The 16354-nt window shown below is 32.8% G+C and overlaps 1 protein-coding gene and 1 pseudogene across 1 annotated transcript; one reads left to right on the top strand and one right to left on the bottom strand.

Moving 5' to 3' along the window:
• Window positions 1-651: 651 nt before the first annotated feature.
• LOC133200486 (uncharacterized) lies at window positions 652-10818 on the bottom strand (annotated as a pseudogene).
• Window positions 10819-11893: 1075 nt separating this feature from the next.
• LOC133200485 (uncharacterized) lies at window positions 11894-15825 on the top strand. Its single transcript, XM_061336277.1, has 6 exons — window positions 11894-11915; window positions 12220-12332; window positions 12644-12718; window positions 13566-13683; window positions 14839-14972; window positions 15655-15825. Exons 1-6 carry the CDS (start codon window positions 11894-11896, stop codon window positions 15823-15825), a joined length of 633 nt encoding a protein of 210 aa, XP_061192261.1.
• The last annotated feature ends 529 nt before the right edge of the window (window positions 15826-16354 follow it).

The following is a 16354-nucleotide window of genomic DNA, read 5'->3' as shown; positions in this document are numbered from 1 at the left end:
CATTAAACATTACAAATTTGGAGCAGAGCAAAGACGGACCTATAAAAAAACATCAGAGGTGTGTTCAGGTGCCAGGGAGGAGTAAGCATCCCCTCATCAACCGGTCACATCCGCCCTGTGCTCATTGTCATGATTGGGCAAACAGAAAAATCCTTAGAAAATTCAGTGTGAAAATAATGGCCTAACAATTTGTATGAAAAACGTCAAATCAGCATTCAACTTAATGATAGATTGTATTTCCTGACAAGGTCATTGTATTGACCATAGAATTTGCGAAATGATGACTTTAAACAAAACTGTAGATATCCTTGTTTCATCAATTTGTTTGTCAATAGCTTGTCTCTTTATATACAAGTATTTTGGTATTCGGGTTTTGTTGATAAAGAAAGTTCAGAATTTATTATACTTGTCAAACAATACAGTAGATGTTGGGATGAAAAAGATTCCCCACTGCTCAATGGCCATAAGTGTGGAGCATAGGTCTAAATAATAGTTGCAGCCTTCCATCAGCAAGTGGCAGTATCCTAACATGAGTAAAAAAATCCTCAAAGGGATGTACAACAAGAACAAACAAACATATATACAAATTGCAAAAAATTCTCTGAACATCAAGTGGTCTTAGGATGGATTGCTTGTACAATAAAAATACTATACAAACAAGATTTAGATTAAAAATGATTTTGCACAAGATGATGGTGTAGAAAAATCAAAACATGATGGACATTTCAGTGAAAATACATTGACAAGCAAGATTTTATTTCCCCTGGATAGTTTGTGCTTAATGAACTTGGTATTCTTTAGTTCAGTCTCCTCTTGTTCAATCCTCGCTGAGGTTCTTCCTTCTTTGATGCTGCAATGGCAGTGGACACAATGATGAACCAGTGGCAGGTATGATAGAACATTTTGAATAGGAATTACATCCAAGTCCTCACAGAACTCTACCACTGGACAACCAAGATGTGTTGATCCCTGAATAACCCCCTCTTCTGATTGCTAATGAGCTTCTCCTAGCATCCTGAAGAAGGAGTAGACCACCTTTGAAGATTCCAATTTTAAACTGAAATTGAAGATTAAAATTTTTATCATATCATATTGTGATCAAAGGTAACACACATGCATTAATACATATTAGGTTTAGCTTCTTTGTTTTCAACTAATTCAATAAGTAGTCCATGAGGAACAGCTAAATTAAATAGTACTTAGAAATTAAGGTGATTTTCAAAAAAATGCACCTCATTCTCTCTACTCATATACATGATGGACATCCCCTCAGCAATACTTGAGCCATCTTTATATATACACATCTGGTAATTTATCATCTTCCCCTCCAGACAGGGGGATGGGATCCCTAAGTCAACAAGACCTTGCAACAGAAGGCACTGTTGTGGGAATGCTGACATATCTTGTAGCTTTGTTTTGTTGTTGGCTGTTCGCAGTGGTCTCAAAAGCAAAGGCTTCTCATTGTCCAGTTTTCTTTCTGATAGATTTCCCATATTACTGTAAAAAAAATTTTATGGAAGCAAAACTTTAATTTTATTAAACCATTATTGGTACTTGGTTTCAGGCCAACTAAATCTTCTCAAAACAAATTGAAATAGTTTTTACTGATATCTAAAACACATGTACATGTATAATCATATACATGTACAGTACTCTGCATTGATTATAGTCTTTAAGGTGTTATAACATTCATGCAAGCAAATAAACAAATTGTACACATTGACAGACATTCCAAGATATATTTGGATCAGAAATAGTCTTACTATGGCATTTAGCTGAGGTTCATTTAATTTCCTGCAAAAAATTTCAAAAAGTTTTATATTACAACTAAACTGATAATAGTGTTAAATTCACATACCAAAAAAGCTGCACATCTCCTTCTTATTGGATAATTTCTGCACTTCCTTAGTACACTGCCTCCTACAGTATTGCAAATTTCAGTATTTAAAAAAACGTGGATACATCAGATACATAACCCCATTCAAAAACAAGAAAGTAATTACTTTTCAAAGAAATAGCAAATTTAAATCTTGGTGTAAATTTTCTTACCAACTTCCATTGTCTTTAAAAAAAGCCTCCCATTATGACATGTTGGAACAAATAGCTTTTTCCAAAAATAGCTGCAGTATCTCTACTTCTGGCCAGCTGATTTTCTTGGTGGAATAGCTTTGCTCTGATCACACCATGTCTTTTCTCAAAAAACATCCTCAGAGTAAGCTAGGGGTGGACCATGCCGAATGATTTCATCAGTCTTGAAAAATATAAACAATCTCTTCAAATAAAACCAGTAAAATTGACCAAGTGCATTTCAATTTGTTTTAACAATTTGATCTTTTGGCTTTGTTTGATAAATAAAAAGGAAAAACAAGAAGTCTGTGAGCGAATGCTCACTAGTAATACCCCCGCTCTGATGTGAATGTACGGTTACCCTCTCATGTTGACATTGAATTTGTACAAAAATGAATCCCACCATCTGGTATGCCTAAACAAAGATTGTGTTAAAATTTCAAGCATCTTCGCTGAGTAGTTGCAGAGAAAACTGTGACGGAAATTTGGTACAGACAGATGCACGGATTGACAGGAAGGTGAAGTCAGATTTTAAAAAAATGAATCCCACCATATGGCCTGCAAAAACAAAGAGTGTGCTAAAATTTCAAGCATCTGTGATGAGTAGTCGCTAAGAAAACTGCAATGAAAAATTTGTTATGGACAGACGCACGGATAAACAGAAAGTTGATATCTAATTCATATAAAGACAAATCCCACCATTTGGCATGCCTAAACAAAGATTGTGCTAAAGTTTCAAGCATCTTCACTGAGTAGTTGCTGAGAAATATGCGATGGAAATTTGGTACGCACAGACACACGGATAAACAGGAAGTTGACATCGGATTTGAATAAAAATGAATCCGACCACATGGCATGCCTAAACAAAGATTGTGCTAAAATTTCAAGCATCTGCGCTGAGTAGTTGCTGAGAAAACTGCGACCAAAATTTGGTTTATGTATGGTACGGACAGATGCACGGATAAACAGGAAGTTGACATCGGATTTGAACAAAAATGAATCCGACCATATGACATGCCTAAACAAAGTTTGTGTTAAATTTTCAAGCATCTGTGGTGAGTAGTTGCTGAGAAAACTGCGACCAAAATTTGTTTTATATATGGTATGGACAGATGCATGGATAAACAGGAAGTTGACATCGGATTTGAACAAAAATGAATCCGACCATATGGCATGCCTAAACAAAGATTGTGCTAAATTTCAAGCATCTGTGATGAGTAGTTGCTGAGAAAACTGTGACGAAAATTTGTTACGGACAGACACACAGACACACGGACACACAGACAGACAGACAGACAGACAGACACACAAGGGTAAAACAATATACCCCCTCTCCTTCGGAGCGGGGGTATAAATATATGTACCTACGAAATGGGTCATCAAATGTGTCTTTACTTTGTTCATCAACTCTGGAACATGGCGGTCAACAAGAAAGAGATACTTGTCGACAAGACTGTCCAGCAGATGAACATCTGCCTCCGCAAAAGTATCCGAGTGCACAATCCTGTTTATCTAATTTCAGGGAAAAATCATGATCAACATTACATCACTGAGAAACAAAAAAAAATCTAATTTCCCATATACAGTAAATTGTTACTTTTATTGGATAAAAGGAAATGTTCTCCACTGTTAAAATTGTGGAGAAAACCTTAACATAATCTACTGTGTCATTGACTTTCCACACAAAGCTTAAGAAACATTGACATTCAGACAAAATAAGAATAAAAAAATCATATATATACTAACCAGAGACAGAATACAGGTCATCTTCAGATACCTTGCATCAAGACCAGCATAGTCAAAACTGAAGGGTGCAGCTTGAATCTAAATTTAAAACAAAATAAGAATATATTCCATCAAATCATTTACAATATATTTTCATCAAATTGTCCGACAAATGAACAATCTTTTCTTGCAAGAATGTTATACCATGATACTTTCTTTATAATATAAGTCTACTGAACATGCTACTCACAATTTTTTTCAAGTCTTTCCCTTGTCTGCTGTTCACATTCTTTGTAATGCTGAATTTCACTTGCTGATGGACATCTAGAGCAGCTAAATGGCTTTCAAGTCATGTTGCCTGAGTATCAGTCAATGAATCAATGCACACTTTAAAAAGATGTTTTGATGTTCCAAGATGAAAAAGATGAAGAAGTCCAGAGGGTACATCCCTAATAAATAAAACAAATGTGAAAATCACTCAAAGTAAGGTTAAACCAGAAGTCAGATAGCTGGCAAGAATAGAGAAAAATAATAAAATGAATTATGGTTATAAAGAATCAATATTGCTTGTCCCTGGAACTTCGCCATATATAAATGTGTTTTACTGTATATTAAGTCTGTTGGTTGAAGGATAATACTAAAGGTAACTGCACCACATAAAAATGTTGATGAACAGACAGATGGAATGAGTGATTATTATAGGGCACCAGCACCTTTATGTGGCATATTAAATGGATAAAACTCAAGGAGTTGGACTGGATTTAAAAAAAAATTTCCTACTGTCTGTCTGTTACAACCAAACCTGACACAAAACATCGGACAGACAGATGGACAGGTGACACACAAACTTCAATCACAAACCTCATTTAAACTTTTTTTAAGGTATTCTAATAACAACATGATCTAATAACAACAAAAATGCCTGAAACATTCTCCTCTACTCTCACATCAAAGGAGTTCCCTGGAACAGGTTATAATTCATTTTCTGGGAAAGGGACCGATTTTTTCATGAAGTATTTGCTTTATGCACTACATACCTATGGGGATTAAGGATGTCCCAGAAGGGGTTTTCATACTCCTTCACACCTGTCTCCTTTCTCAGAGGTTTCTTTGATTCTTCTGTCCCTCGCATATTTAATCTTTCTACCGTCCTCTTTGTTTCCTGAGGAGTTCTTTCTCTCTGCTTTGATAAGCAGCTATCTCTGTCTGCCTGTAAATAATATTTAAAGTTATCTATATTGAGAATATATAACCTGAGTTGTATGATTGAAATGCAGTAAAGATGTAAATTGATCACTGTTTTAATCCTACATACATGACATTTTGGACAAAATTTCACAGTTGTTGCCCCAGCATGGTTGCATGTCAGTGACAACATGTTAAAGTCAGCTATTAATGAAGCAACTTCCATTGAAAATGTTAAAGTACTCTTCATTTCAGCATGAAATGTCTCAACTGCAATCCTACAAGTATAGAAAAAAACATTTATAATTAACAATTTTACACCGCAAAGCAGTATAAATTGCCCTCAAATTCAATTTTCATTTGCAAAAGATATAAAGGTGATATTGACCATAACTTTGCATGTTTTTAATTCATTAGTATATCAACAGTATAATTTAAAATACAACTTTTGAATATATGTTACATGAATGCATAAACTAATTCTTAGCCACAAAAATCACTTTCTATTTAGTAATACTGGAGAGGAGATATCGCGATTTATAAAGCAATTAAACTGTCCCAACCCAGCTTATACTCATATGACTTGGTTACATAACTTTTGAATTCATTCAGTAAAAGACTTTCATTATAAGATTAAATAATACCTATCTCTCCGATTGGCTGAATCTAACAATGTAGATAAAATACTACTTTATATTGACCTCCACGTGACCTTCAGGGTGAATATAAGGATTTATTTTCTCTACATTGGTCTAAAAATAGATTGAGAAATTCCAAATTGATACAAATATTTTTGAAAGCTATTTCACTTGCTACCAACTTCCACTCAGGTGAACATAATATTAGGGAATATATAATTTGCGGTGGATGGGTGGGTGGAGTTAGGGGGTGGGGGTGCAAGGGACCCCCCCCCCCCCACCAATACAATTTTTTTTCTGACCGTAAACTTTTTACTTTTAATCGAGATAAAAAATATTAATTAAAAGGCTGGCCCCCATTAATGGACTTTAATCACCCACCCCTAACCCTACCCAAACCCGAAGACAAAATTGGAAGTAAAAAAAGAATTATCTTTTCATGAGGCTGATCAAAGATTTTTTCAGCTATCATTTTTCGCTGATAATGCCCCCCTCTCCTAATCCAAATTTACCCTATAAAAGAGACATTATGTTTTTTTTTTTCATAGCAACTAAAGTAGATTAAAACAACTGAAGTAGATTAAAAAAGTTCTAAATTATTACCACTGGTACTGTTTATTTAATCTTGCTTCTCTCACTGCATTTAGCTAGGATGACTTGAGCAAATGTTTACAAGCAAGATGGCATGAACTGGTTAATAAGCTCATATCATTTAATCAGTAAATCGTATAAAAAACAATTATTGCTGTTTTTTCAGTCAATACCATGATTTAGCCACATTCCAAGTATAATATTCACCTCGCCCTTCGGGCTTGGTGAATATTATGCTCCTCAGGTGGCTAAATCATTGTATTGACCTCAAAAACAGAAACAATTCTATATTACTAGTTTCATGTTTAGGTTTGGATTAAAGCAGAAGAGTCCATACACCCTTAACACTAGAACTTACTGTTGGCTAGAATTAATATCCTGTAGAATAACTTTTGATATGCTAATCATTGAAGCATGTTCAGAGGCCCCAAGGAAGTTGGAGTAGACTACACTATTACGGAATTTGAGAGGAACTCCTACAATAATACATCCAATAAAAACTCTTTTTTTTTTCTTCTTAGAAATCAATTCATATCAAATTGATTGTACAAAGTCATACATGCCTGCAAGTCAAGACTGGCAGAGCTATAATATACTTGTTTGAATTTTAAACAGTTTAGGCAAAGCAAAAATTAACAGCTAGCTATTAAATTAAGATACCTGCTAGCTGCATTTGTACATAATGCATTGGTAGCCATCTCCTACTGATATTTGTAGATGCATCATCAATGAACAAATTCACAAGAATTGACAGTTTTGGAATTGGTTGATTCTCATACAAATTCATGTAAAGGACCTTAGACCTCTCCTAAAATAAAAACTATATGTGTATTATGATAGTTTAGCTGATTTCATTAAACATATTCTTTTTCTTTACATACTGTATGTAAAACACAATAAAACAAGACATGTTTGTGAAACACTGATCCACCCGCATGGCAACTCATGGTGAAGGTTAAAGTTTCTCAAATGCGAGTCAAATTCCAAGGTCAAGAGATAAAAAATGTTGGTACCCAAAGAAAGGTCTTGTCTCAAGAAATATCATAATCTGTGCAATATGAAAGCCCTAGCACTAACCATTCATAAGTTATGGCCAAGGTTACAGTTTTTTTAAAAGTGGGTCAAACGAAAGGTTAAGATCAAAATGGCAAAACTATTTGTACCCAGGGAAAAGTCTTTTCACGAATACACTTGTGAAGTTTGAAAGCCCTAATATCAATCATTCAAAAGTTATTGCCAATGTTAAAATTTAGTAAAACTTTGCAAAAAAAGGGTCAAACCTCAAGGACAAGAGGTCAAATCTGTTAATACCCAAAGTAAGGTCTTCTCACAAGGAATATACATCTAAAATATGAAAGCCAAAGCTCCAACCAATCAAAAGTTATGGGCAAGGTTAAAGTTTTTACAACAAACAGAGAGATAGACTGACGGACAAGGCAAAAACTATAAGTCTCCGAAATCTTTAAGGGGACATAAAAATAATTTTTAAAAATTTGTCTCATTAAAAATCAGAAATGGACCTTAAAATTGTCTAAAAATTATCTTCATAAATGTAAATGGAATCTGATCTACATTTTAGTAAAGTGTCTTACAAAAAACCTAATCTATCAGATCAAATTCCTTCTGAATACAGTATACCTCATCTGATATTTCCACAAGTTGCCCTGATGTTGCTATTTCCATAATTTTAAAGTGATCTACTGAGTATGCAGACAAGCTGGATAATGGAATGGTACTGTATTTTTTTGTCTTCACCAAGCAGCTGTTTAGAGAAAATCAACAAAAAATTATAGTTATGGTTAAGTGGTTATGTACTAAGATTAAATGAACAGGCAGGGTAATAAGAAGATTATACTTATGCATTAAGCTTGCATTTATTTTAATCAAAATGACCATTTGCCTTGATAATCATCTAAATATTATGTCAGTTTCTCAGGCAATGATCAGTACTTTGGTCTCACCTAAATTGGAACTCTGGTTTCGCATATAATGAATATATTATGGTTTGATAAGGATTCTACCATTAAACAGAGGCCCAAGGACCTTAATGGTCACCCGAGTATAATAACAACATGGACAAACAGATAAACAAACAAGCAGATGAAAATACAAAACAAAACTTATATGCTCCGGAATCTCTGATTATGGGATCTGACAGAGTCTTTTAAATTACCTTTGATTGTCTTCATTCCTTTCCAGTTTCAATATTTCCAAATAAGCCAGAATAAAATCTCCCTATAAGAGTAAAAATATGTAAAATAATAAAACACATGCTGTTTAATGGGTTATTTCAGCAGTGCAAAATTTAATTTCAAGAATATTTTGTACTGTGTTAGAATATTTTCAGTCTGAATTCAGCTAGCCTTTAACTATTTTTACTGGAGATTGCATGGCTTTAGTCGAATTTGAATATTTTGTGAATCCAATTTTTGCAATTTTGAGTTGGCTCATGAAGTTCTGCAAAGTTTAACCTCTTGTAGATAGTACCTCTCATTTCATAAAATGTACATTTACAATATACTAAGTGATTGCTTAATTTAAAAAAAAAGGAACAAACTGTAACAATGTACCTCCTCATTCTCATAAAATGCTTTTATGATTCCAATCAATTGGTCAGCTGCTGATTCCACCACATTACCCACATGGAAATGAGTTTCGCCAAATGACGCCCAAGGGGATACAATTTCATGGAGGCGGCTGCCGTCCCTTTGTTCATGTATGAGACCAGTTTTCCGTGGATACCTTATTAATAATTAGAATAATTTAGGGTTGATTTTCGATAAAATATAGTCAAACGTCATTATTTCGAACTGACTGGACCAAAATTAAATTTCTGAGATATCTCTGGCATTCAAGATATCAGCTGGTGTTCGAGATAACTTAGTCCAATTATTTACTACTGGTATAGATTTAAAACATCCTCTAGAGAAGTGTGGGATAAGGTAGTAATAGACCTCACTTTCATTTATTTATATTTCATTATCTTTATAAACAATATACCCATGTTCATATATACTTGGCAATATTCTTTGATATAGAAGGATTGCTCAATTGCAGTTTGGCAATTTCAGTTGGCTTCAAAATGTAAAAGGGTAAACCACTGTCATCTTCTCCCTGATATTACAATAAATCTGAATACAAGTGTTTGGCAATGCAAATAAAACATTAACATTATAATCGATGATAATTGTGGTTTATAAAGCATAAACTGTCCCAACCCTGAGGTTATACGTACAGTATAACTTGCGTAGCTATGTCAATCAAACGCGTCCCGAAATTTGTAGTTTCAATAATTTCCAGATAAAATAAGTTTTTTATTTTCTTTCCATGTGAAATGCTATAAAAACATATTTATAATTCATGATATTATACCGAAAAATTGAGAAAATATTAACCTCAAATCTGTATCCAAGCACCTTTAAGTTACGCACTCTTAAATACAAGCCAAATGAATAATTTATCTTACCTTAGCTATCAAGCTGCTCACATCTAAATCCCCAAATTTCAAGTTTCTAATGAAATCTAAAGGTGGTACGTTAGGCACACCAATTTCCTTCAAAAGGAACCATACATAATTTGCCACTTCCAAACTCTTTAGAAGGAAATAAAATGGAGTTGACAGGAATGACATTTTCAGATATTATGGTTACACCAGTACATATATAGTTACTTATAAAGAAATAAGTCAGAGTTAGGGAATGTCACTGATGCAATTTTCAGTATCAATACAAGAAAATACTGATTTGTTCATGTATCAAATCACATTACTAAAACAAATATTTAATTAATTCAGACCTTCCACATACACACAAAAAATACTGCATTTTCAAAATTCATGTTTAGGGAAATTTTTGTTGTCATTTGTTATTTAGAAAAAAATTACAATTCTATCTTTATGTAAAGAGCCATAGCGCATTTGATAGCCATTTTCACAGGGCATTTTCACCCACTCTAGTAGGGATTTTGTAAATACATTTTTAACCAAAGTTCTTTGTGTGTGTTTTCTATGTTTTCTAAATCATGTTTTTATAATAAACATGATTTTATTGATTCATAATATAGGCCCTACATGTTACGACATACTTGCACCTATGAAAAAATTGTTTTGTATTGTTTTATTTTTGTTTTATATTTGTTTTGTTTTTCTTTTTAAATTAAAGTTCAATATTTACACATTTTACTTACGATATGATGTGTTGTACTATGAAGCAACCCATATAAAAGAAGACTCAGCTTGTCTGGAAATGGAAACCACTTGGTGTCATTTGTTTGGTCATTGTACGTGTGGCCATCAGAGTCGCTGCTGAAGCCTTCATTCTGAAAAAAAAAAGAAGAGACTGTGTCAATATTTTCCTATCTACTAGGCCGAATGTAAACACCCAACTTTTTTTCTAAATTAATCAAATTCTAAGTAATGATAACATAGAATTTCAAAGTACGCTACCAATAGATCATAATCCTCTGACTCGGAGACGGGTTCAGCCTCTCCGTCATCCGAATCGTCATCGTTGACTAACGTTGTTATACTGTCAATGTCATCTGAACCTGGCTGAAACGAATTGAGATTTACCGTTCTGTAGATATTTTCCTCCTCGACACAATATGTGGTCATCAGGTTGCTGAAGCTGTCATTTAGTAGGTGTTTTTTTGTAAGTTTATGCCGACTTCAATGATTTATTTTGTCGAATGTGTGTCATAACAGTATTTCACTTGAGGTTCACGTCAAATCATGGCTGACGCAAAATAATTCCTGAATCTTCCCTTCCGATTCGGGCATTTTAACACGAGACTGGAGCTGAATTTTTTTTATGAGATGAAAAACAATATGTAAACTTCCTATATTGACTAGATTCATTAAAATTTAAGGCGTGCTGAATTTTCTATATACTGTATTTGAGTGGGGAGTGATTAGGTCCTGGACTTGATTTTCAAGCACCTGCTCGACTTCGAGCGAGACAAACTTGCGTGCCTTGCTGGATGGCTATGTATTTTTTAGTACTAAAATCTTTATAAAGAATTGTTTAACAAGATCTGAAAAGGAAACTTCTCAAAAGTTTCTTTTCAATTAATACCACCTACTCAAAGTTGCGCATTTTTGGTAAGAATATATAGCCAAATTTAATACTGTTGTGCAACCTATATCGCAGACGTTGCAGCGAAAAGCCATCGCGCCAACTGTCAAATCGATATTCAGAATACGCTTTTCACTTTGCATTACTAAACATCGCTTGAAGCGCCGAGTTAACCAAGAAGATTTTAGCACGTTCCAGCAGACGATCAAAACAAACAAGGATGGAGAAAGATTACTTAGCAGTAAGTATCACTATATTTATTTACATTCAATACATTGACCAATGTCTGTGGATAAAATGTTTAGTTTTAGAGCAATACTAGTATCTATGCGTGTTTACTTAATGTGTAAGGGCAATAACCCAAACAAAGATGAGGATAGGATCTCAGAACAGGAAATCATAAATAAATAATTCGTAAACTTTTGATTAAAATTTGGTCATTACGGTGCATGTGGTATTTATTAAAAGAACTCGCAAGATCTCTTCGAAAGTTCACAAGTGCCACTTGAAGTGGGACCTCTCCCGAATCTACCAGATTCTCAGCAAACTGTGCAAGCTGTTCCTGAATCACCACCAGCACCCACCACTGTCGAGATCCGCCTACAGGACAAAATTATGGAAATGTTGTCAGAAATATGTAAGATTTTATTTTTAATTCTTGTTTTTTTTTAATTATTGTTACAATGAATCATTTCATTAGTTCTAAGGTAAAAAAAATATTTTTCTGCAATTTTTTGAAAGATTTTCTTATATATAGATTCTGTTTTAAAAAAATAAATAAATAATAATTATTATTAAATGAAATAGAAATCTATGAAAATGATCATAAAATAATTGATGCTTACAAAAGTTTCACATAGAATTCAATGCACATTTTGATCAAAATCAAAACCTTCGTCAAATAAAATAGAGAATATTTATATTTATAATTTACTTTCAAGTAAAAGAACAGAAAAAGTTGAAAAATGAAATTAGCAAATTGAGAGGAGACGTCCAAAAGATTAAGAGCCAAGAAACACCGAGCAAAGTGTCCGTAGAAGGGTCAACTATTGAGGTATGGAGTAAACACCTTGGAATATATGGTATATTATTAGTAATAAAAGACATTTATATGATGAACAGTTTTGATCCATTTTCCAAACAGAAGGAGAATTAATTTAAATTATTTAAAACATATGTTGAAAATTATTAATGTCAGTAGGACATCCATTTATTCACCAAGCAAGAACAAAATTTAACTGACCTTATGCTAGCCTCACTGCATGCCACCGACCTTGGTATATATATATTTTTAAAGCCATTCATTTATATGTTTTACTTAATTAATACTGTGATTAATGTATTCAATTGATTGCATTTTTACAGAAGGAGTATGTAAACTTCCTTAAGGCCAAATTTAGCACATATCCATGGATCAACTTCCAAGATCAAGAAATACAGGTTAATTTGTTAGTTTAAATTGATATAATCCTCAGATGAAAGTGACAATTGTTAAATACTTTTTTTAAAAAAAGGTGGCAAAAGTGTTTATCTTGCTAATTATAAAAGTAAGAATAATACTACATTTCTGATATTGTTTTCATTTCCATGGTGGAAAATATGCCTTTTTAAGCTGTATAAAATACTCAGATCTCCAGATTTCAGCATTTATATTCCACATTTTTTCCTCATTTTAAATATGGAAAAAAATGCAGAGAAAATTAAACAATACGAAAATGCAAAAATATCTGTAAATAATCTGGAAAAAAGATGGAAATAATACGGATAGTTGGACTTGTGTATTTTTCATAGGTCTGGAAAAATTTGGAGCTCTTAACTTAGAATATTTTTCATCTGGAAAAAAATACGGAGCTCAAACTGGTCCTTGAAAATTTTTCAACCGGACACTTTGAATAATAGAATTTAGAAAAATTTTGTCAAAATTTTAGCATTGCTGAAAAAAGATAGGAAAACTATCTGGATGGAAACTGAAAGTAAAATATTTTCCAACTCGATCATTGTACACATTATATGAAATAAAGGAATAAAACAAGACTAATCTGGTGTTTCAATATACAAAGTCTTCAGCACAATTTATATCAATATACACTGAAAGGGACTAAACATTTTGAAAGGTATTAGAAGACAATATTTCCTCTTTCAATTTTTGAGGTCACACATTGTCAAATTTTACAAGGGTCGATGATGCTATATTTAATTATTATGCCTTTGGGCTTTAACAACCTTCTATGTTGTTTAATTTCGAAAAGTGATCTGAATTTTCTAACTCTAAGACAACCTTTTTCAGGGAATGCTGAAGGATTTAGCTAACAAAGCCGGTTGGTCTGATAGATCTAATGTCTTAGGGGTTTTGTCGAGCTTTGGCTCGACAAAATTCACCTATTACAGAAACCAGATAAGAGCAAAGATTACCACAAAACTGTAGTATAATGGAATGTCTTAATTTGATGTATTTCATGAACAAGATATATAATTATTTCAAGCCTATTAGTGTAAGGGAATCATTTTTTTCAGACAGTTGGATCAACTCATCTGTAATATTATGAAAGATATGTAATTCATTTTAATAGTTTGAATTATGAATAATTGTATTAATAGGCAACCTGAGTCACTCAGGTGACCTATTGCTAGAGTTTTTATCTGTCGTTTGTTTAACATTTAAACATGAATATCAGCTTCTTCTTTGGAACTGCTCAACTGATTTTAACCAATTTAGGCATGTAAGAAGGGAAACAAAAATTGTGTTAAATTAACACTGCCCCCTTTGGGTCTGAGGATTGGGGCAAAAACCATCAAAATTAATGCAATATTTCAATTATTTGTTGAATCTATAGCGAAAATGCATCTATGATATTTCTTTTGGAAATCTTCTCTGCTCCTGGTCATCTAGGAGGCAAGGAAAGGTTTCATTACATTTGTTGAATCTATAATAAAAAAATGCATCTATGAAATTTCTTCTTGAAATCTTCTCTGCTCCTGGTCATCTAGGAGGCACGGAAAGGTTTCATAACATTACGTTTGTTACGGAGTACATAATAGACTAATTATTTTGTTGATCCCTTGTCATCCTATTTCTCTTGCTTTTGGGCAACATAGCTTCATTTATCATTTTATTTTCAATCTTTTTATAATTCTATGGATCCTTTTCTACAGTGTTGTGAATACTCAGGTGACGGTTTAAGCCCTTGGGCCTTTTGTGTTCAGAAATTATAAAAGATTTGCTACATTCAAGGAATAATCAAAGATTCTATCTGCATTTAAGGCTGCTGCATATTGCATTCATCTAAAAAAAAAAAAAAAACTTAAATCATAATATAATAATACTGAGCTCTTCACTGACATATATAAAACACATTTTTATATCATTTTATAATTGTTAGTGTTTTTCATAATCTTCTAACATATATATCACATTTTCATAATGAAGAAACTGAGGATCATGAGTTACCTGTCTTGAAATATGAAATGGAAAAAAGATTAAACAAATGCTTCTTTACACATTTCCTACTTTTATGTTATTTGTAATATATCCATATGCTTGAAATCAATTTTCTTTTTGTAGTTAATGGGCAACAAGGAGGTAGATGTGGAGGGACTTTCTTTAGGATCTCTCCACAACTACCTGTGGAAGTGTTTCTTGCCATCAGCTGTTCCCCTTGTTGACATAGAAAGGGAGCATTTGACCCTAATGCTGGTAATTAATTTCATGAAATAACTCAAACCTTTGTTTTACCATTTTCAATCCCATTAATTGAGATATTTTTCAAGCTGCTTTAAATGTTGAAGATAAAGATTTGGTTTAATATATCTCATCTGCATGACTTTAATTCGTAGATTCAGAAATTTGATAAAGGTATATGTATGCAGGGTTGTGCCTAAGACCTGGGGGCCGGGGTATTTCCAAACGTATAATGACGTAATCCACAGTTACTCTGGCATTCCCTCTCATTTCCCCTTTTAGGGAGGAATCCCAGATACCCTTCTACTTTTTAAATGTCCCCTACTATTTTAATTCTTAGGGACAACCCTGTGTATGAGGAACAACCCTGTTTATGTGAAAGATTTCTCGTTATCTTGCCTGGAAATCAAATTTTTGTCTCTTTTAAAACCATTAAAATTTAAAGTAGATCAACTTAGAAAAATCCTTAACACTTTCATTTCAAATGTAATGAGACTACCCTGTTATACAATCTGAAGTTTTAATTATTAAAAAATATATACAATCTGAAGTTTTAATTATTAAAAAAAAAATAAGAAACAGGAAATGGCATGCATTTCACTAAAAGGAAATCATCTTATTTTAGCATTTGGTTCATTTTAAAAGCATGCACAATATGTCAAACATTACTAATACATTTTTAAAACAATTTTTGTAGAGATCTTTCTGTTCAACATCGAAATTGTTCCGCAAAGGCGGAACAAGCGGCTTCTCGTTCTGGACCGAGTTCCAGAATTTTGTGGATATGGTCAAACAGGATGTCAGACAGGATAAATGGGGAAAACTGGAAGAAAAGGAGGAGAGGAGGATAGAAAAATACTTGTCTTAAATATTTTAAATGAAGATTTTGTATATATATTTTTTTTTTATACAATTATGTACATAGAATTGAATTTTAACAAAATATATGTATCGTCAAGTGCTGATCTTGCTTTGTGTTCTTTATGGTACACATTTCACTTTTCAAAAATGAATCTGTTATTATACTGATAAAAAGGTTATGTAAATATGCACAGTAAAATCTTTTATTTTTGTTCATCTTTGAAGCAATTCTATATTGAGAAGATTTAAATATTTCAGAGAATATTGTGTTATATTTTTTTGTACATATAATTTGAATTGGTTATTTAAATTAAGTAATAGTGGAATGAATAGAAATATCAGGTTTACAGCATGTGCATATTACATAATTTAGGGACACATAAATGTCTCATATGATTTACATATGAATTTCCTATCATATGATTCTCATATGGAAATAGCAACTACACACACACAAAACTTTCATATGTGAATCATATAAAGTTCTTTTCATATGATTCACATATGTGAATCATATGTAAATCATATGAAATGCT

Source organism: Saccostrea echinata, unplaced genomic scaffold, assembly GCF_033153115.1.
Source record: "Saccostrea echinata isolate AGI-Se365-2 ecotype Australia unplaced genomic scaffold, CSIRO_AGI_Sech_v1 ptg000040l, whole genome shotgun sequence".
NCBI lineage: Eukaryota > Metazoa > Mollusca > Bivalvia > Ostreida > Ostreidae > Saccostrea > Saccostrea echinata.
The sequence above is the reverse complement of the archived record's forward strand: the minus strand, read 5'-3'. Positions and strand labels throughout refer to the sequence as shown.